The sequence below is a fragment of the Aulonocara sp. 'chitande type north' Nkhata Bay genome, linkage group LG11 (genome assembly GCF_057382095.1).
Source record: "Aulonocara sp. 'chitande type north' Nkhata Bay isolate Kocher_YH1m ecotype deep benthic linkage group LG11, A_spYH_male_GT1.1, whole genome shotgun sequence".
Taxonomy (NCBI): Eukaryota; Metazoa; Chordata; class Actinopteri; order Cichliformes; family Cichlidae; genus Aulonocara; species Aulonocara sp. 'chitande type north' Nkhata Bay.
In genome coordinates, this window is record NC_141354.1 from 5,616,823 (window position 1) to 5,639,131 (window position 22,309).

The 22,309-nt window shown below is 42.6% G+C and overlaps 1 protein-coding gene across 3 annotated transcripts; it reads left to right on the top strand.

The window, feature by feature from the left end:
* The first annotated feature begins 1,786 nt into the window (after positions 1–1,786).
* LOC147318374 (cytochrome b5 reductase 4-like) lies at positions 1,787–20,539 on the top strand. Of its 3 annotated transcripts, none has more exons than XR_015131449.1 (16): positions 1,787–1,965; positions 3,358–3,482; positions 4,189–4,342; positions 8,433–8,533; positions 9,236–9,320; positions 9,637–9,718; positions 9,803–9,860; positions 10,044–10,137; positions 11,626–11,658; positions 11,749–11,871; positions 12,003–12,143; positions 13,152–13,298; positions 13,538–13,688; positions 16,678–16,760; positions 17,127–17,288; positions 17,750–20,539. XR_015131449.1 is itself a non-coding variant. In XM_086310295.1 (16 exons), exons 1-16 carry the CDS (start codon positions 1,854–1,856, stop codon positions 17,802–17,804), a joined length of 1,710 nt encoding a protein of 569 aa, XP_086166421.1. In that variant the 5' UTR covers positions 1,787–1,853; the 3' UTR covers positions 17,805–20,539. The 3 variants fall into 3 exon arrangements, 2 of the variants coding, with proteins under 2 accessions (XP_086166421.1, XP_086166422.1); XM_086310295.1 differs by having other exon boundaries at positions 16,678–16,764; XM_086310296.1 differs by having other exon boundaries at positions 1,848–1,965; positions 2,159–3,482; positions 16,678–16,764.
* Positions 20,540–22,309: the final 1,770 nt, after the last annotated feature.

The following is a 22,309-nucleotide window of genomic DNA, read 5'->3' on the forward strand; positions in this document are numbered from 1 at the left end:
GTTATTATTTGCTACGTGACATGCACATTAGCAAAAGTCTCATTTAAATATAGTACAGTTGGGACTAACAGAGAATACACGCACGAGATTCAAGCAGACGGAGAACTTAAAGAAAAAGGACTGAAACATGAACATGGAGAGGCAACAAACACTTTCACATCCTAACACATGTCCACTCCAATCTGACATAACTGAGCTCTAACTCTGTGTTGATCCATCCAGGCAACAAAATAACTTCCACAAAGACTGATGTAACCCGTCCAGTCATTACTGCTGACCTCTGCTGCCACCTGCAGGGAGGAACATAGAACAACTTGTAGCGATGCCCACTAAAGTTCCACGTGCTGGGGTATGAGTTACTGCAAACCCAGCAGCAAAGCAAGAAAAATATCAAATAACACAAGTCCAAGTAAGTAATGAACCAAGAACACATATTATAGTTTTAGACTACATTTTATGAGTTCACTGAAATATTCAATAATACCCTTCATGAAGCCTGGCCATCATTACAGTTTTTCTCAAATGCTAAAACACATTTCACAAACGTTACCACCAGGTCCCCCAATGTCCAAACACAACACCCTTCTCTAAAGCTACATAAACACAACCACACCTTCCCACTGCAAAACTCAAACTCCCACACCAAGAGAGCAGCTCGAAGCTGTCAAAACTGTAAACACTATACACAGCATTACACACTACAGCAAAACAATTGAAAACACAATGCTCAATTTGTGAGAAGGTTCTTTGTTTCATAACTGCCAATGCATATTTTAGAAACTATACAGTAACGGATCGTCGTAGATCTCTGCAGAGGATTAGGCATTTAGATTTGTGAGTTTCATATGAGTAGTATAAATCTATAGAAAATCCTGCATGTACGTACACTACTGTAACACAACTCAATGCAAAAACAGAATCTATTGCACACAACAGTAATCTTGAAAACATGAACAGGGTGTGAAGTTTTTTTATTTACGTTATTCACACCACACACACACCACAATCACTGTGCGGCATCATGTCGCTGAGCTGTTGCTCGCATCTCGTCCGTAATGATGGTGCGAGGTTGTCTTGCTCTCCCTCCTGGACCTTCTCCTCTCCCATGTTGGCCTCCTCCTCTTCCTCGTTGGTCGCTCCTCTTCCTCCTCTCATTTGAACTCCTCTTCCTCATTGGCCTGCTCCTCTTCTTCCAGGGCCAGCTCTTCTCCCTCCTCTGCATCAAATTCCTCTTCCCCTGACTCTGCCTTCATCCATTGTGTTTGTTTGGAACCTTCAGCATACTGTGCACTCTGAACTTGCTTTTACATGTGGGTACAGCATTAGCAACAAGTGTCTTCAATTTTGAGTCATTGTGTGTAGTGACTGACGCCAGGTGTGTTCCCTGTGTTCAAAGATTGGTGACTGTGGCAAGCATTTTGCATCACATGGGCTTTCATTTGAGGATATGAGCAGAGTTGTTTTGCAACATGTGTTTTAGCAAGGAAACATGTGTTTAGATTTATGAGTATAGAGGGTTGTGTTTTGTGAATTGTGTCTTCATGTGACATGTGTTTACGGTACTGGAATATGGTGGCTACATTTAGTAAATGTGTTTAGACTACTGGTCATTTGGGTTACAGGATTGGCTTTTGTGTTTTAACATTTGAGAAAAACTAATGTTACTGCTCTCTACCAACCCTCTCTCCGTGAGTCTTGACTAGGTACATACAGACTTTTATTGTGAAGGTTGGGCACTCTTGTCCATTAATCCTCTTAGCAGATTAGCCTTTGAAAAGCAAACCCTCCAGCTGCCATGATGTCTTTTAGAGTGCACAGTAGTAACACTGAAATGAAGATGCCACGTTTCCACAATGCCAGCTGACAACCAGACAGATTCAGATGAGGAGGAGGAGGAAGATGACGGCGGGAGTGAGGGAGGAAATAGTTCATCTGTTGTCACTTTTTTCAGTAGTTTAATTTCAGGTGTGTTTTCATGTCAGTGTAACTAACCCGACTCTATTCAAGCTAACTTTGAATTGTTGTGAGTTTTTCTGAGTGGTGTAATCAGTGTTGTTTTTGATGCAGCTCCTCTTGTTCTGTAGTGACACCCTACCAAAGACATCACACAGTGTCACCAATGTTTTGCTGATGTTGTTTGTAAATGTCTTAACTGCAGCACCCCGAGGAAACCCTGAGGCCTGTACTACAAGGCAGGGTGTGGGCTGATCTGGGTAACTCTAGAGTTCACTCTGAGCCTTCTGTACTATGAAGCAAGTTCAACATATCCAGAGTATCTTTTCATGACCTGGAAGCACTTCCCCTAACACTGACGGTCAGCATAAGTGGTTGCATGATGCTGGTTATCAGCCTGCTAAGTTAACCTGGGGTTTACTGATACAAGCGTGTTCATATGAAAGAGTTGTGTTGGAAACATCTGGCAAATCGCATTGATTAGTGCACTGGCAGCTGAATTGAAGAATAAACTATAGATTTAGAAAAATACACACATAATACAAAATGAAAGCAACAAAACATAAATAATTGATGAAAGATGAAACTCACTTTACAATGTTTACAGTTGGGGCAGATTGCTGCCCCTCACTGAGCCTGTTTGGAAGGTTCTTCCTGTTAAAAGGGAGTTTTCCTTCCTTCCCATGTTGGGGTTTTCTCTGCGTTATTGTAAGATCCTTGTCATACAATATAAACCTGGAGGCAACTCTTGCTGTGATTTGGTATTATAAAAATAAAACTGAGCTGAAATGAATTTATTTAAAAGTATGAACAGCATCAATGACTGCACTTCAGGAGCTTCGGTCAATAAGACTGGAAAGAGGCTTTAGCTGATTTGAAGTCTAGAAAGAAGCTAAACAACTGGGAAGTCCACAAACTTATGACGATCTCAGCTCCCAGACACGGGAGAATCTGGTGGATCATAATCGAGCATTTTCTTAAATTCATATTTTTATCGTAAGAATACAGAAAGATAATCTGCTCACGTTAAACTTGTTTGGTCGCGAAGCAGCGACGTCGCAAAATGATGACTTCACGTGTTGACTTTGTCGTCAGAGTGCGCGACAAATGTAGTCTTATTTATTTACGGAAGCTTAAGCCAGGCGGTAGTTCGCACTTACATCCTGGATAAGGAGAACTACTGGATTTGATTATTAAATATTTCTTTCAACTCGCGAACATTAACTTCAGTCGAAGTCTCACTCTTTAGATTTGCCTCTAAAGTGCGTTGACCTGTTAGCCTAGCTTAGCCTAGCAGCACTGCTCGGCCGAGATGTGTCCTGAGCTAGCACCGCCGACAGCATGACAGCACTGTGATATCTGGTGTTTGTGTGTGACTGTGTTAAACTGCCGCTGGTTAAACAGGGTTTGTACGAAAGTGGGGCTGCTTCCGGACCGTTCACAACATGTTAAACGTCCCGACCCAGTCCTTTCCGGCACCGAGCTCCCAGCAGCGGGTCTCTCCGTCCGGCCAGTCCGGGAGGAACAAGGTAACTCACTTTCTGGATCCCCCGAACACCCGTGAATCCCGCACACGCCCGTTACACACTTTATTGTGTTGATGCGCTTTCTCCCTTCTTTACTTTTGTAACCATTTATTAATTATCCTCCAAAATATTTATTGCGCAATTGACTTTTTTTTACATTTCTCTTTATTATTCTAATAAATCAGAGCTTCTATTCTGGCAAATAAGTCAGTGAGTTAAACCTGGCACATAAAATAAACTCGCAGTGGAAATAACCGAGTAATCTGGAGACACCTGTGTCGTCGTTTCCGCTCATGAGAACAACTGAACACTTTTTGCCACATAAATCAAGATTTCACGTTGTTACCTGGAAATGTCGAATCCAACAACGAGTTCGTGCCTAATTTATTCCAAGTGAAAATGTTTTTTGTTTGTTGTTTTTTCAGTGGCGGAAGCAAATATTCTGCTAAATAAGTAAACGTAAAATAATGTCAGAGCTTACTTCGTGGGATGCATCAGTTGTTGTGTATGTGAAGTAACAAGGCTGGTTGCTGTTATGGCAGATTTATGTTTTGCATTAGAGAGCAGTATTTATTCGTTCAGAGTTTTGGGGTTTTGAACGTCACACCATTAACATCTGGCATATTAGCAGAATTGAGTTTCCACAAAGCTCCAGAGCTCTGCTGTCTAAAATGAGTTCCTAACGTTTTTCATGACTCTGCCCTCAAAGGTGGCCTTGAAGCCGGGCCACAGTCTCATGGACTGGATTCGGTTTGCCAAGAGTGGAAAAGATCTTACTGGACTCAGAGGGCGCCTCATTGAAGTTACTGAGGAAGAACTGCAGAAACACAACAGGAGAGAGGACTGCTGGACCTGCATACGAGGTGAGTCTGCAGAGGCCTTTCTTCTTGGAGAAAACTTCATGGCACTTCTCTTTGTGAAGTTTGTCCTTTTGACAAACTATATAACAAACAAATATGACAAACTAAATAGATGCAAGTAAAACACAGCAGAAAATAAATAAAGTCAAAGACTCAACGGTCCTGTTGCTCTATTTTCACCTGTAAAGCAGGAGTGGGGTTTGTGGAGGTTTACCCTGGTGCAGGTGTGCCGCAGTCAGTGGAAGAATCCGTGAGTTTCTCTGTGAGTTTCCCATTACGTCGTAGCTACTCGGTGCTTGCTCTGAAGTTTAGGGTTTTTTTTCGCTGTAAAAAGAAGTTTTCTTCCCACGCACAGCGGACACTAATGTTTTTGTCACTTTTTATGGAATCAAACTCAAAGTAAGGTCAGTACTTCCACGCTTTAAACGCTGCACGCTCATACTCTCTCCGCACTCGATATATAATATACTGTTGACCTGCACACAGCTGTTGTCACTAACAGCGCACTCGCTTACGTCACTGTCGTGAGACATTCTCGCAAAAAATCACGGTTTTAGTAACGCAGTAACGCAGCGTTCCTACGGGAAAGTAACAGTAATCTAATTACCGTTTTTGCAATAGTAATCCCTTACTGCCCATCTCTGATCACGATACACGATATATCACAATATGTCTGAATAACCTCCAAAAACAAATGTGATTTTCAACCATACACGGCCCAACATTGCACAGCTGTACTCATTCAAATTCACCGTTCAGTAAGTTTTTCTACTTTGAACACAAAAAATCTGAATGAATTGAAATGTTTTATTTGAACCCTTGTGTTGTCCTTGGGACATTTTTGTCCTCTAAAGAAATGTTTTGCTCTCAACAATGTGTTTTTTATTCATCAGATGGTCTGAAAATAACAGAAGTTATTCATTACTATACTATGCATGACTGGAATAAGTTTTAAGTAATTTGAGTTATTTATGGGATTTTTATTGGATTTTATGACATCTCTTGTCCTCGGGGACAAAAATGACCCCAAAGTACAAAGTGTTGCAAAGAGCTGTATTTTCACACCATACTGCTTTCAAACATCTTTGATCTTGGATCACTGATGTGTGGGGTCAAGCACTGGTCATAACAACCACAACAGGCAGCACAATGAGGAGGCAGGTGCTCTATATTCAATTACATTTTATTTATACAGCGCCGAATCACAACAACAGCCGCATCAAGGTGCTTCATATTGTAAGGTCGACCCTACAATAATACATACACAGAAAGTAGCTCACAGGTCTCCATTGCAGTGGAGGCTTGTGAGCATACTTTTTTTTTTTTTTTTACCATGTTGTGCAAAGCAATGACCAGTAGGACAAAGCACATATTGTCCTCTAGTATAATGAGGAGGGAGAATCAATGTTCAGGAAGATCCAGGGTTAGAAGATATAGAAAATATTGTCAATATTTAGAGCACATGCTACCCTTTCTCTGAAAAAGCACATCAGCCACCTGCAGAAGTGGAAGAAGGCTATGAAGTGAAGAAAAGTGATGAAGAATCTGAACTATGTTCAAGTAGGTTCTCAGGCATCCAGGACATGGTAGTCTGAGGAGCTTGTCCAAGGACACCTTGGTAAGAACTCCAGACTAGAGCACACAGAGATTGAACCAACAACCATCCAATTAGCAGATGACCTGCTCTACAGCCAACTCAATGACGAACAAGGAGGGACAACGAGAGAGGAAGAAAAATGGACCGAATGCAGCTGTAGGCATATGTGGGTGTGTTGATTCTTACTGCCGTGCATCCAGCAGAGTCGCTACGGCCAGTTTATGACATCCTGAGTCTGGTAGAGAAGTTTTAAAGGTGACACAAGATTAATCACAGAAGCACAAAAAGGACATAATTTCTTGATAAAGACACAATAGATGATCGTCGTTCATGACACAAACGTGCTCCCATTTGAGGTGTATGGAACAAGTGGGTGTTCCTCCTGCTGTGATGTAAGATCCTGGTACTGATGTGACTGTATGAGCACCAAGTCCCCTTCAGAGGACTCTGTCCAACAGAACATCCAAGTAAACCAGGGAACTATGAGACAAAAACATGGGCAGCATGTGATGCAGGTCCAGCTGTACATGGAACATGCTCGTGTGCGATGGCAAACCGTCTGTCCTGCAGTCAGGACACGAGTTGTCCCTAACATTGCAGGTTTCCAAAAGAAAACAATCACCTGTAACAGCTTGTTTACTGTATATGCCCCTTGGCCTGCAACTGCAGAAAGAAAGCTGTCCATGATGGGACCAGTGCAGAGGAATAAACCTGAGCTTCCTCCTGCACTTGGGTCAAATATGGACACGCCTTTGTCCTCATGAAAGTTTGCCTTCACTCAGACTCATGCCCTCCTACCATGCCAAAATATAGAAAACTGTCAGGCAATGAGTTGGAATAAAGATGAATAAAACCTTGAAACACAGAAATGATATTTTATACTTGACAGGGGATTTCTCTAAATCACCCCGTAGTTCTTCAGCTAAGACGCCTGAGTTAGAAAACACAAACACTGCAGTTGTCTTTACTCGCGAGAGCAGTCATGGACGCACGACCTGCGTCTCATCACTGTCTGCGTGCTTTATTTATACTTGTCTGTGTGCGTGTGTGTGTGTGTGTGTACAAATAGCTTCTTATTCTAAGAACTCTGAGCTGAGGTTCCCCTTTTTCTAAGTCTGTATGTTCTTACAGAAAGAGGAAGCTATTAGTTGTTTATCACACAAAAGTACATGTCAAACGTCACGTAGACATTTGCTTAGTGATCAATAAAAGAATACATTTCATGAAGCTGATCACATTATATAAAAACTATTTTCCTTTGACAGTACTTGTTGCTTTATAAACAGTCAAAGCAAACGGGGGCATTTTTGAGCCCAGAGGACAACAGATGTGATTATTTGCTGCCAGTAAAAAACTTGTAGTTTAAAAACAGTTTCCTACATTAACTTTGACATAAACCCGTCTGTGATCATCTGTTAAAGCAGCCGACTCTGGTTGTGAAACGATAATCACAATAACTGATGATTTAATTTATTTTTTACCCAAAAACAAAGAAACATTTTGTATAAATGAGACATACATTTGAAATGGAATAAAAAAATAGTGTCAAAACAGTGCCCAAAATGTAACATGTAGGGTAAATTTTGTGGTCATGTGTTGGTCTTAAGTAAAACTAAGCTGTAACACTGAATTGATTGGCAATTTATACTTTTAAAAACAGTCAAATGAAGTGGGGTCCCGTGGTATCAGGAGGACATTATGAGGGTTCGCCACAGAGGTTTGTCACAGTGACGATGCTGTTCGTCTCTTTCTGTCGTCAACAACACTGATATTTAACAAAAGATCACGGCAACAGAAAAGGGCATCGAGCAATGTTTCATCAGACAAAACAACTGAAATTAAAAATGTGCTCCTTTGTGCTTAAACAAAAACTGTCTAAACAAAAGTGTAGACGGCGACTACAAAAACCCCCGACTGGTGCAATCCAAACGACAGCGAGTCTCAAACTCCCGCCGCCACCATGTTTTTCCCGATGTTGTAGTAAATAAACACGCATGCTGAGTGCAGTGTGTCAGGTTGGGAGGGGGGAATTAGTGATGCATTTGCAGTGTGTGGGAGAAAAAAAACTCAGTGAATTACATGCAGACAGCTTAATATTGCCATGGCGACGTATACTCAATGGTTACGATAAAGCCATTTATGCGTCGCACGTGGAAAAACTCGCGATACCTCGCGTGTATTCGATAAACATGGCCCGCCCTAGTTTGAAGCTGTTTCATTTAAGGTAAAGCAGACGTGCTGCAGCCTTTGAGGACGAGGTCTCTCTGTGTGAGGAGCCCAGTCACTGATAACACAGCTGATTTCTCAGCAGAGTGTGCACGCTCACGATGTGGGACCTTTCTGGGTTTTCTGGGTGTATTCTGTGTAATTTTAAAAATATAATTAATTAAAAATATGATAATATTGAACAATCGTTTTATACTGTTTTATCTGTTTCTGTCTGCAGAGGACAAACACAACTTAATACACAAAACGTTGTGTGGATGTTTTTGACAGGTATGGTGTATAATGTGAGTGCCTACATGGACTACCACCCTGGTGGAGAAGAGGAGCTGATGAAGGCAGCAGGAGTAGATGGAACTGAACTCTTTGACCAGGTATGGAAGCAAAAAGTAAATGCAGTGTATTGTATAGTCTGGAATGCATCTGCAGATTTATGATAAGTGGTAAACGTTTAATTGGTTTACCAGTGTGCACACGAAGCGACTGTAGGCTCATTTTCCTATCAAGCATCACTGGAATCAATAAATCAGTTACAGAGTCGACTTCACATGTCCGCTCTTTATTCTAGGCAGGATTTGTTTGTTTAGTCATGCCGATGTGTTTAGCTTCGATTTTAGCGTCAGACTGTGACATAATTCTTTATCAGTCTCACAGTCAATTAAAACGACTCTCCTGTTGGCTTCATGTGTGAAAGTGGGGCCTCGCTAACGGGCAAAGCTGAGCAGAGGTGAAAATAAGTCTGTAAGACTGCAGCAGGACTTGTGTTTGCAGTATGATATAGATTTGTAAGCTCAAAGCTTCAATTCAGCTTTATTTACACAGCGCCAAATCACAACAACAGTCGCCTCAAGGGGCTTTATAGTGTAAGGTAGACAATACATTGATAGATACAGAGAAAACCCAACAATCATATGACCCCCTGTGAGCAGCACGTTGGTGACAGTGGGAAGGAAAAACTCCCTTTTAACAGGAAGAAACCTCCAGCAGAACCAGGCTCAGGGAGGGGCGGGGCCATCTGCTGTGATTGGTTGGGGTGAGACTGACTTGGATGAGTGTATATGTGTGTTTGTGAGCAGGTCCATCGCTGGGTCAACTATGAGTCTATGCTGAAAGAGTGCCTGGTGGGCAGGATGAGCACCAAGGCCGCCACAGCTGTTAGAGGTACACAGAGATTTACATCCGTCTGCACTCTGCAGAAAAACACAGCCTTTAACTAAGTCTATGAAGCTGGGGGTCGGGGGGCTTCTCACAAGTATACATGTAGAAACTGCTGTGACGCTACATCCTGGTGCTGCCATAGTTGTGTTTAAAAAATAAACATGTGTGCAGCTGTGACCAGTTTATTGGCACATCTGTAATAAATACACATAAATATAATCGAGTCATGCTGTGTATGTTCATGTTTAGTATGATGTGTTGTTGTTATTCCAACTGAAAGTTTTTGCTGCACCTAACATGGTTTCGTCTGTTGCCATAGCAATCCTCCCTCCCCCACCTGTGACTGGCCTCGCCTCACCGACTTCAGTGGCTCCTCTTCCAGACAAAGACTCTCGCCCTCGGTATGAAGGACAGTAAGCACCTAAAGAACACATCTGATAAGGAAGCTCTCGAGTGACAAAATCCTCTTCTTCCTGTTGCTGCAGGTACGATTGGTTCCAGACTGATGGGACTGTTCATCTGGTTGTTTATACCAGAAGAAAGGTAATCGCTCCACCTGTGATGTGCTGTAAGATGGAGCTCTTCACATGCCCCCCTCTACACTGTGTGCATCCAGGCCCTGACTGTTATTGAGCTCCACTTGTGTCCTGTGTTGCTTTCATTCCTCTAACCAGTACAACCAGTACCAGCTGTGCACACAGTAACTGTACCATCTGTATGTGTCAGATACCCAGCTCAGGCTGTACCACTGTCGATCTAAAGGCAGGTGTTCTTCGACTGGAGGTGCTGCTGGGGAAAATGTCCTACATGATTCATTTGCGTGAGTATTGCTGTGTTGCATCGATCCTACGCAGCTCACTGCGCTGTGTCGTTGCAGCAGTCTTTCACTCTACATAATGAAAGCCCAACTCTCAGCTGTCCAATCTGGCAAACACAGAAACATTTTCATTAACTGTTGTTATCATCTGCCTGTCAGTCATAGCAGACTTGTGTAAGGAGGTAAGGTTGTGTAAGGTGTGGCACTAAGCTAAGAGGCCTTAAAGAGCTGCTGGGCTGGAAGTGTGATACACTACTTTAAAAAAGCACCTCAGCTGTAAAAGGCTCCTGGGGTCATCAACGTGGCCCTGCTGCAAGGCCGGCAGCATAGGTGCATCTATGAAAAGCAAACTACAATAACTCACATGAGGCAAACACTGAGCTTCACTGACGAGAGCGGGAGCTTCATACAGCACGCCTCATTCACCCGTACAAGCACCTTTTATCTGCGCTTAAGTTCTTTCTGTCTAACATTGATACGCATTCGTACTCTGATGGGCACGTCGGTAGATCAGCTGATGACCCGCTCTACCTCCTGAGCTATCGCCACCCCAAGAACAGCAGATCAGCTGTCAAGCATGGTGGTGGTAGCATCGTGCTGTGGGGCTGCTTTGCTGCCAGTGGTCCTGGTGCAGAAGAAGGACGACCTCTGAACTCTTCAGCTAGACAGTTAAAACAGCACAGGACAGTGATCCCAGACCTGTTCCCAGCTGTTGTTCTGCATAAAGCAGGTTAACATTAACCTTCCCAAAGCTCCGAGCTGAACTGTATTGAAATATGTGTAAAACTGACCAATTTAAACGAACTGTTCAAGGTTCAACATACCGAGAGACATTTAGTCAAGTATTAGCTGGGATGTATGTACAGTATTTAAGCCTGTATGTATCTGTTTGACTTTGGTGAGAGAAAATACAAAATGGATTTAGATTTGTGTGCTCAATTCTTGTTTTTTTTTTCAGTCCACTTTGGGAAAAGAGCCGTTCCAAGAAATCATTAAAAGCCCAAAGAGAGCCTGAGTTTCGTGTAAACGTTTGACCACAGCTACACAAGAGCTTTCTCCCAAGCATTCCTCAGTTGTGGAAGTCCTACAGAGATATTTGTTAGCTCCCACATATGTTGCTGCTGACTCTCTGTTCTCTTCACCCCTCACAAGTCACAGCAGATGTTTCTCTTTCTGCTGTCATTGAGCATTTCACCATAGAGGATCTGAAAGCTGGGGTTGTAGTCTTGGTCTTTGCTTAGCTTTATAAAGGTGTGAATCGGTGGTATCCAGATTTAGCTAAAATCAGATTATGGTTTGATTTGGTGCCAGAACTACTTGAATGTCTAATGAGACTTTTAGGTGCTGTTACTTGTGGAAGCCCCAGTTTTTCTCCTGTGGAGATTGTTCCTCCAGCTTTTAGCACAGCTTCTGTCAACACAGCCCTAATGTGAGTTTCAAGCTTATGAATAAATGCTTTTGTTTGTAAAATCGACTGTCGTGCTTTTGCAGGTCTTTCTGATGAAGTTGAGGAAAATGTTGCAGGTGAACAACATCTTTGAAAACAGATTCTGTAAAATGAACATGCACTGTCTTGCTGTTGTCCTTAAGTTGGTAAGTTGTTATCATCTACAGTTCACACTGCTTTCTCCGTGGGAAAGATCCAGGTTAGCATACGCAAAGGTGCTCACGGAAAATGGGCGAGTCTCGGTCAACCTCTGGAGTCCCATAATACGTTTGTACGCCAAAAGGACCGAGGTGGGTTCCAACAGCATCACAGATGTGCCCGTGTAGCCCGTTCACATCGCTCCACTCGCTTCCTGCATGCTGTGTGCTCAGACAAAAAGAAAGATACATAGGAGACCACGTTGCTGTTCCCTGTTTTACAGCTCTCTTCTATCGGGATTGTGTGTTGGTGTCTAAGACTGAGGTGAACCACAACACTTACCTGTTCAGACTGCAGCTCCCTGCTGGGACTGTCATGCATGTGCCAGTCGGGAAACACGTCTGTCTGAAAGCGCTCGTCCAAGGTGAGCAGTCGCACAGGCAGCTGGTGAAACGTGTATAAGCTGCAGTTTAGAGGAAGCTTAAAACACCTGTGGAAGCAGGTGTGGTGAGCTGCTGAAGATAGAGCAGTGTTAGAAAGTTTATATTGTGTGGGGATGTTTCATTATCATCTACAACCATGAAGTACACAGTGGTACAGAGTATTCACATCCTTGTTGTTGGTGTCTTAAACCAGGTGCATTCAGTTTGCAGGCCTCCTGTCCAGAATAATGTGCTGCCCTCTTTCATCAGTGGGACAAACTGGTCCCCAGTGCTGCCGCCTGTGTGCGTTTGCTAACCTCCAAATAAAATCAGCATAAGGCATAAAATCTGATTATTGTGCTCATTTCATTTTGATGTGGAGAGGACGCAAACTGAAAATAAGAAAAACACATTACATGAAAGTTGTAAAGTGATTTTCAGTGAGTAAAATAAGTATTTGAACCACATGGAAAACATGACCTTGCACTTGGTGGAGAGCCTCTTGTTGGCAACAGTAGATGGTCAGCAGGTTTGCACACATCTCAGGGTTTGTGCTCTTCCACTCCCGAGTCTGCAGTCCTGATGTCCTGTCACAGCTCTCTGGTTGTTACTTCAGGAGTATCTGACTCATCGGTTCATTATGATGTAGCGCACAGCCTTTGTGTGGCTGGGTTGTAGGGGATCGCTACTTATTTTACTCAGTGACCTGCAAATGTGTATAATTCAATTCATATGTGATTTCTAACTTTTATGTAATGATTTTTTACATCACTGCACATTTTTGTGACAACTGTTTCCACCAGTCTCATTCTAAGCCTTACTATAGTTAAAAATGAGCACAGCTAGATAAGTGATGACAGGTCAGTGAGTAAAATGCTGATATTAGTTTGATTATTTCAATGGCAGCGAATCACAGACAGAAACAGCTCTGACCTTGGACTGTTTCTGGGAGTGTGACATCACCGAGACGGGCACAGCTGTAAATCTTACTGTTTGTTATCTACATGCAGACGTGGAGGTAGTGAGGCCGTACACTCCAGTGGAGCACACATTTCCAGCAGCTTCTAAGAACGGGTCACAGGAATCAGACCTCTACCTCATGATCAAAGTCTACCCTGGTGGAGCGTTCACCCCACACCTCAGCAGCCTGAGTGTCGGTGAGTCACATTCAGGGAGCAGCTCCCAGGGTGGGAACATGGATGAGGTCCAGTGACTTCTCTCTCTTAACCTGTAACAAACAAAAGTACAATGAAAAAACCAATGTGTGCTTTTCCACGTGCGGCACAATAACGCGACCAACTCGCCATCGAACAGTAAATAATGTTCTGAATTTTGATTTGATGAAGGTGTTTAATCTGTGGAAACTGTTGTAATAATGACGCGTTTACTCTTCTAGGTGATCGTGTGGCCGTAAGTGGTCCAGAAGGCACCTTCAGTCTCCGCCCTCTTCGTGATGTTACAAACCTCTACTTAATAGCTGCAGGCACAGGCTTCACGCCCATGGCTCGTCTCATCCGTGCGGCCCTCGAAGACATCGAAACCATCGGGTAGGAGCAAACTTTCAGAAGCAGCGCTCATAAGTGACACCTTTGTATTCAGTGCTGATCAGTAAGTGCATTCATTTATATAAATCAATGTACTTGGAGCAACCATCTGGTTGTTGGTCACCTCCCCGAACTGTATCAGTTCAAACACACAACAAGAGAAGCAAACAAACAACAAGAGAAGCAAACACACAACAAGAGGAACAAACACACAACAAGAGGAGCAAACACACAACAAGAGAAGCAAACAAACAACAAGAGAAGCAAACAAACAACAAGAGAAGCAAACAAACAACAAGAGAAGGACACAAACAACAAGAGAAGGACACAAACAACAAGAGAAGGACACAAACAACAAGAGAAGGACACAAACAACAAGAGAAGGAAACAAACAACAAGAGAAGCAAACAAACAACAAGAGAAGGACACAAACAACAAGAGGAACAAACACACAACAAGAGAAGCAAACACACAACAAGAGAAGCAAACAAACAACAAGAGAAGCAAACAAACACACAACAAGAGAAGCAAACAAACACACAACAAGAGAAGCAAACACACAACAAGAGAAGGACACAAACAACAAGAGAAGGAAACACACAACAAGAGAAGGACACAAACAACAAGAGAAGGAAACAAACAACAAGAGAAGGAAACACACAACAAGAGAAGGACACAAACAACAAGAGAAGGAAACAAACAACAAGAGAAGGACACAAACAACAAGAGAAGCAAACACACAACAAGAGAAGGACACACACAACAAGAGAAGGAAACAAACAACAAGAGAAGGACACAAACAACAAGAAAAGGAAACAAACAACAAGAAAAGGAAACAAACAACAAGAGAAGGACACAAACAACAAGAGAAGGAAACAAACAACAAGAGAAGCAAACAAACAACAAGAGAAGCAAACAAACAACAAGAGAAGGACACAAACAACAAGAGAAGGAAACACACAACAAGAGAAGGACACAAACAACAAGAGAAGGAAACAAACAACAAGAGAAGGAAACACACAACAAGAGAAGGACACAAACAACAAGAGAAGGAAACAAACAACAAGAGAAGGACACAAACAACAAGAGAAGCAAACACACAACAAGAGAAGGACACACACAACAAGAGAAGGAAACAAACAACAAGAGAAGGACACAAACAACAAGAAAAGGAAACAAACAACAAGAAAAGGAAACAAACAACAAGAGAAGGACACAAACAACAAGAGAAGGAAACAAACAACAAGAGAAGCAAACAAACAACAAGAGAAGCAAACAAACAACAAGAGAAGGACACAAACAACAAGAGAAGGAAACACACAACAAGAGAAGGACACAAACAACAAGAGAAGGAAACAAACAACAAGAGAAGGAAACACACAACAAGAGAAGGACACAAACAACAAGAGAAGGACACAAACAACAAGAGAAGCAAAAACAACAAGAGAAGCAAACAAACAACAAGAGAAGCAAACAAACAACAAGAGAAGCAAACACACAACAAGAGAAAGAAGCAACAAGGGAAAGAAACACACAACAAGAGAAGCAAACACACAACAAGGGAAAGAAACACACAACAAGGGAAAGAAACACACAACAAGGGAAAGAAACACACAACAAGGGAAAGAAGCAACAAGGGAAAGAAACACACAACAAGAGAAGCAAACACACAACAAGAGAAGCAAACACACAACAAGAGAAGCAAACACACAACAAGAGAAAGAAGCAACAAGGGAAAGAAACACACAACAAGGGAAAGAAACACACAACAAGGGAAAGAAACACACAACAAGAGAAGCAAACACACAACAAGAAAAGCAAACAAAGAACAAGAGAAGGAAACAACAAGAGGAAGAAACAAACAAACAACAAGAGGAACAAACAAACAAACAAACAACAAGAGAGCAAACATGCAAACAAAAAAGATGACTTGCAAAGACCTTACATTCCTGCATTCATTCATTGCATGCTGTGGGTCAGATGTTTGCGTACTGGAGATATTTCCCGTCTTTGTTGTGATCAGTTTTGGGTTTCATTGCTCAAAAAAGTTACTTATTGGTCACTTTTCTTAAATGTAGTGCCGTACGTTACCTTCCAGGAATTTGTTTCACTACTTTTTACACCGTTTTTGCATTTTTCCAAAACGCACTGAAACACACTGTGTGATAATCACCATTTAAACACATAAAGCTACAGCCCCACACACCAACACTGATCTGTCCTAATGAGGACACACGTCATCTTTCTCTTAGTACTTAGGTGTGACCACGAAGCAAAGATGAAAGTGGTTGCCATGGTGATAGTACTGTAGAAACGGAGGCTGACTGCTCATCAGTGCTCATGTTAACTGTTGAAACTTAGAGTGTGTCTGCTGGGCCGCCTCACTCAGCTTTAACGTCGCTGGGTTTTTGGCTAGATTAGCATTAGCATGTTTGCAAAGCTCTAAAGTTGCGTTAGCAGCATGATGCAGCTGCTGTGGATGCAGTTTGCACTCCTTTTATAGAAATAAAAGTCATGTCCATCCACTCTGAAGACTGTGGCACTATGAAGTGCAAGGGGAACTGCGGGATGGATAGACAAGCAAAGTAACAAGGAATTAGACTTCTGGGAACCGGTTCTTGATTCCCATCAATACTTCAGAGTGCTTGAAGGATCTGGTTAGCTGTGCAACAGCTTTAGTATCTCACACCCACTCACCATCTTTGATTTATTCTTACAAATCCAACAAGACAACAAATACGTTTGCACAAACCTGATCATTTTATGAAAACCAAAGTGTTTGGATGCAACATCTATCTGTCATGTGTGGGTGGTTGATTATATTTTGTTTGAGGCTCTGACACTGTGTTCTTAAATGCTCTGTGTGCACTGTGACCTCTGGTGTTTTACCAGTGAACTCCCTGTGCTCTTGACACTAGTTTGAGAAAACAGTTGTAGTGTTTTTCAGTTGGCTGCTTGCTTCATAACCTACAACATGTTTGTGTGTCTCCAGAAACACAAAGCTGCTCTTTTTTAACCGACGAGAAGAGGACATTCTTTGGCGCTTTGAACTGGATGAACTGGCTGCTAATAACGGCAGGTATAGGAGCTGTGTGCCTGGGGAGGGCCTCACACTGTGGGTCGTGTTAACAACAAGCCTCTAAGGTGGTGCATGTGAACAAACAGCAGGGTGGAGTCATCGGTAGAAAAGAACCCGAGCTCTAAGAAAGAAAAAGAAAATGCAGAGAAAGAGAGACGATGAGGAGAGGAGTAGTAACCAGTTTAGGCCAGTCCTGTTAAATGTAATTTAGATAGCTGGTTCAATATTTGTTTTAGCCTTTGGAGCTTCAATAAGCCGGTGTGTCAGAAAAATAACTCTTCTCAACTGAAGTGAATGGCTGTGGAGACATGTCTACATGTAAAATGGCTCTCGTGTCTCGTCTTCCGTTTGCTGTGTGTTAGGTTTCAGGTGGAGCATGTCCTCTCTGAGCCCAGTGAACGCTGGACCGGCCGGAAAGGTCCGGTGAACGAGCCCATACTTACTGAGCTGCTGTCCAGGCCTGATGGGTCCAAATGCTACGTGTGTGTCTGTGGCCCTGCAGCCTTCACAGAGCTAACACTCGGGTAGGTAACACAACCGCACTGCTGCTCTGACAAAGTGTTTTATTTAAAAGCCATCCTCACGGAGATCTATGTTCTGTTCGACTGACTGCACTGTTTCACTTGGTGTGCAATCACAGCATTTAAGAGCGCCAATACAGTCATGTGATACGTCCTAGAAATATCATTGAAACAGGCAGCGAGCATGTTCACATAGACTCCGGCAAAGTCTCAGATTTTATATGATCATTAAATAATAAATGTGTTATAAATTCAAAGGCCAAACTGCCTCAGCTCCGCGCTCTATTGTTCTTTTTTTTTCCAAGGACTTGATGTAATTAATGGCACATATTTTTCCACCTGAAATCTTTTTAAAACATTCAGCTGCACGGGCCTAACAACACCACACTGAGAACATTTTCCATGTGTAGCGTGAACTGACTCAGCTTTGTGTTGACCTCCTTTCCTGTGTGCTCTTCTTGTAGGTTGTTGAAGCATCAGGGCTTCAGTGAGCAGGAGCTCCACGCCTTCCAGGGTTGACGTGAAGGGAACACTGTGTTTCTATGCATCGAGAACTTGATGATGCTGATACGTTGGAGGTGCTCTGAGGAACGTCATATAAATAAAGAGAAATATCACTGGTACTGTTTCAGATACAGTGGATCCAGAAAGTATTCATTCAGCATTTGTCATGATCCAGCCTTATTCCAAAATACATTCAATTTGTTTTTCACTTCAAAATTCTACACGTGACACACCATGATAGCAAACTGAAAAACATTTGCTATATATATATATGTTTTTCAGTTTGCTATCATGTGTACATGGCCTTAATGCCTACTCCAGCTCATTTAGCTTAAAGCTGCTCTTAACCTCGTCAGTGAGGTAACCTGCGCTCACTGGGCATATTTAATTGCTGCTCACCTGAATGCTTTGAGGAGTGAACAGCCAGTGACACCTCAGCCTGAGTCCAACCTGCTGATTTTTATAAACACACTGCACCTTCAGTTCTGCCTTGACAGAACCTCATCACCTGCCTCTAGTTTTTAATTCACTTTCATTTATAAAGTGTTAAAATCACAACAGCAATCCCTGCGAGGTGCTTTATATTGTAAGGTAAAGACCTGCAATAACACAGAGTTCACATTGCAGGATGTTATGCCACACAGCTACGAGAGTAGAAGGTTACTAACAATGAAATGTCCCAGGAGTATCTCTGCCTGCTAAAGAAAAGAATAGAATAGAATTCAACTTTATTGTCATTGCACATGCACAGGTACAGGGCAACGAAATGCAAAAGTGTTGCAACAGAAGGAGATTTTTCCAACTATCAAAAAGAAAACTCTAATGAGCGCCACGTGCTTCCTAGCATGGTATGGTGGCACCACCGCCTGGTCACGGTGCCAGTAAAGCAGCCTTTTCCCGGGGCTTTAAAAACGTTGCTCAGGCTAAATTCAAAGGTTTGCTTTGATCATATCAAACTCATTGCTACATAATACAGGCCTCAGCAGTGCCGACCTGTGGCTGTAGCTCAGGTGGTAGAGCGGGTCACCTACTAACCAGAAGACATGATACTAATCCCAGGTTGCTCTTCAGTGCATCCATCGGGGTGTGAATGTTAGGTAGCACTGGAAGCCTAGAAACGTGCTGGCGTGATTGGGTGAATGAACAAGTTGTATAAAGCGCTTTGAGTGCTCAGATTGGGTAGAAAAGCGCTATATTAGAACCAGTCCATTTACCTTTAGCTCCTCCCACAATAGTTGGTGCACATTGTTCCCATTGGGCTGCAGTCTCTGGATCTTCAGTTTCAAAAGGTTCTAGCACTGAGCTACCAGGTGTTTCTTGGTTCTTTGCCCGTTCATAGTCATCACATTTATGCATATAACCTCTCTGAGTGGGTTCGCTGGCGTAGCCGTGTTACATCAGTTCCATGTTTCCTGTCCTTACCCGTGTAGGCAGCTTCTCATCTGTCCTGTTCTGGTTTCCCAACACCTGACCTTGTTAAGCTGGGTGACGTCTAAGCCAGTAGTTAGGCTTAGCTAGCATTTGGGGTCTAGCCCATGCTGCATGCATGTCTTGAATGGGTATAATACTGTCAGTGGATACAATTAGAAAACATCGTTTACATTACAGTTGGTAAACTTCATCAATACTTGGTCACCTAACATGACTTATCAGTCAGGGACGCACATCCACTGTTACAGTCACGCCAAGTACCCCAGTATGGCTCCTCTGCTCCTGCAGTGTGATAACACAACCCTTGAATTGTGCAACAAAGACATTCAGGCTGCAGACAGAACAACGTGATGTGCTATGTAGCTGCAACAAAAATGAATCCAGCAGATTCCATTAGTGTGCGAGCTACACCACAGCTCTGTGTTTGTGTCATATCAGTAATGCCAGCTCAGTCTGGGTTCAGGGAAACTGCTCTCCTTTAACATAAGGCTTCAAACTTGCATTTTTTGTAGGGCAGCCTGTAGCTTCAGCTGGAACAAACAATCTTGAACTTGTGGAAAAATAAATTGACACCAATCAGATTTTCTGAGGTTCATTAAAATAAATCCGGATCAATAAAGCCAGAGCAGGCTTCACACCTGCACTGATACTGAAAAGAATAACTAACATCTCCTCTACACATGTGTGGATACAAACACTGTGTTTGCAGCTGAATGCAAACGTTACAGTTAACAGTACATAGAGGTTAAACCAGGTGAAACATTTCTAATCTTGCATTATTTTAATTCATTCACAGCACAAAACTCGTGTGTAAAATGTATTAATAAGAGCGGTGGTGAATTAACATTGGCTGTTTTGTAGCAGATGGGCATCTCACTGCACACTGTAAAGACAAATGAAAGCATTTACACCGAGTGTGGTGCTCAGCTGCCCCGTATCGCAGACACAACCTGGAAACACAGTCTGCAGAAGGTTCATAACATCATCCTCCCATCCAGACCACAGTCTGTGCTCCCTGCTTCCCTCTGGGAAGAACGAGGTTCAGGAACCTCTGATCCAGAAACAACCAGCTCAGGAACACCGTCCTCACATTTTAAACCCTAAACACACACAAGCACACAAAAATAACATTGTGCAAATACTGTGAATCCATGTACATATTTACTCTGTAGGCTTCTCTTTCATTCATGTTCGTTACTCTGGACAATAATGTTATATCGTTTCCACTTCACATCAGATACCAAACTTTGTGTCATAGTTTGAGTATTGTGGTTTTCAGTGACAATAAAACAGTCTAATCCAAAGCCGTCTTAGTTTTGATTACTAATCTTCATAACCTTCCCAGGATTCAGGAGATCAGGTAGTTTATTCACGAGAGCTGTTATTGAGTTTAGGCTCTCGTTTGCTGTGCGACACACTAATAGGTCCCTCTGACAATCCGCTCTCTTAACACGACATCATGACATCATGTGTTAAGAGCAAACACTACATTAACACTACTGTCAGACTAATATTGTTTTCCATTGAACATTATTGTTGGGCTGCTGTAGGCAGCTGGGGTCAGCGTCACTACTGGTGCCATGAAGTAGTTCTGACGTTGCACAGACCATAGAGAACATTATGCTGCTCGTAACATCGTGCAGATGAACGGTTTGGTCTGAGGACTCCTCCAGAGGAAGGCACAGACCTCTGCAGGCTGAGCACCTGACTGCCATTACATATCGGGCCTGAGCCCAACAATGCCTGGCCTCATGTGGCAGATTGCACTTCAGACTGTCCGGGAGCTCGCAATGACCATCGAGACGTGGGGGGGAAATGCCCCAGGACACTGTCGTCTCATTAGGAGCATGCCCTGATCCTGTCAAAGTCAAATTTATTTATGTAGCACATTTAAAACAGCGACTGTTGACCAAGGGGGTGTACATTTAAGGTAATCAAGAGATAAAAATATAGGAAGAAATGATAACATTTAAGAAAAAGAAGCATAAAAAGAGAAGATTTAAGTAAGAAATGAGACAAATAAAAGTCATACAAACTCTTTCTGATTTAAAAGCCAAGGAACAAAAGTGGGTTTAAAAAGAGTCCAATGTTGGGGAGGTCCTGATGTGAAGGAGCAGTTTGTCCCACAGTTTAGGAGCAGTTACAGCAAAGGCCCGATCTCCTCTGTGCTTTAATCTGGACCTCGGCACAGGAGCATTTGAGCCGTACCCCCAAGTGAGCTCTTTGGGGTGTACCAATTAAAAAGACCAGAAAGGTGTGAGGGTGCTAACCCGTGCAACGCCTTCAAAAACGAATAATAAAGCAACAAAGGATCCAGCAGGTGCATCGTTCCAATCCTGGGAAATGTAGGATGCATTTGTAGGCTGTATTTGGATGAACCTCTAAATTGGGACATCCTTCACTGCCTACAATACGAACCTCAACGATGGCACATCCAGTGTGTCCAAACACAGTAGTCCAGTCAGGTAGAGACATCTAGCACGGTTTTTTGGGTGTTTTTCTAAACTGATGTTTAACACTATATTAAGAATGCCTTTGCAGTGTAATTGAGAGAATCCTTCTCTCATCTCACATGATTTTATGTTATTTATGTTAAATAACTTTTTCTCCCTCTTCTTTTTGAAGTCTTATGTTTACCAGTTTAAAACAGTGTTAATGAACATGGGGTCGGTCGGTCAGTTTAAAGCCAGCACATCCTTTATCACACAAATGCATTTCATCTGAGAGAGTCAGGCTCCAACACAAAGAGATGCAAAATTATGAGAACCTAGAAGTTTGTAGATAACTGCTGGAACAAAGTTGAGAATTTGTGTTCGTGATCTGACGTATTTTCTCCAAAACAAAATATTCAGCAACTCATCCACAAAGTGGCAGCCAGGTGTCAGAGACATCCTGAGATGCATAAAGTGTAAAAGCTGCCAGTGCTCCGCTGACACAATAACACAGACCTCTGAACTTCTGGCGACACAAAAACCTCCTGGTTGTAGCGCAGTAAGTGCCAGGAGCTTACAGGAGTTCATAATAAAGGCTCCAGTATTTTTGTCAGTTATTAATTTCACCCCCTGCTTTAAGTTCACTTACATACAAAA

Excerpts from the sequence above, each read along its gene's own strand:
- LOC147318374 (XM_086310295.1), top strand. The coding sequence starts at position 1,854 with ATGCCAGCTGACAACCAGACAGATTCAGATGAGGAGGAGGAGGAAGAT. Across the intron at positions 4,343-8,432 it reads CTGCTGGACCTGCATACGAG|GTATGGTGTATAATGTGAGT; the intron begins GTGAGTCTGCAG and ends TGTTTTTGACAG. Across the intron at positions 9,321-9,636 it reads GGCCGCCACAGCTGTTAGAG|CAATCCTCCCTCCCCCACCT; the intron begins GTACACAGAGAT and ends CTGTTGCCATAG.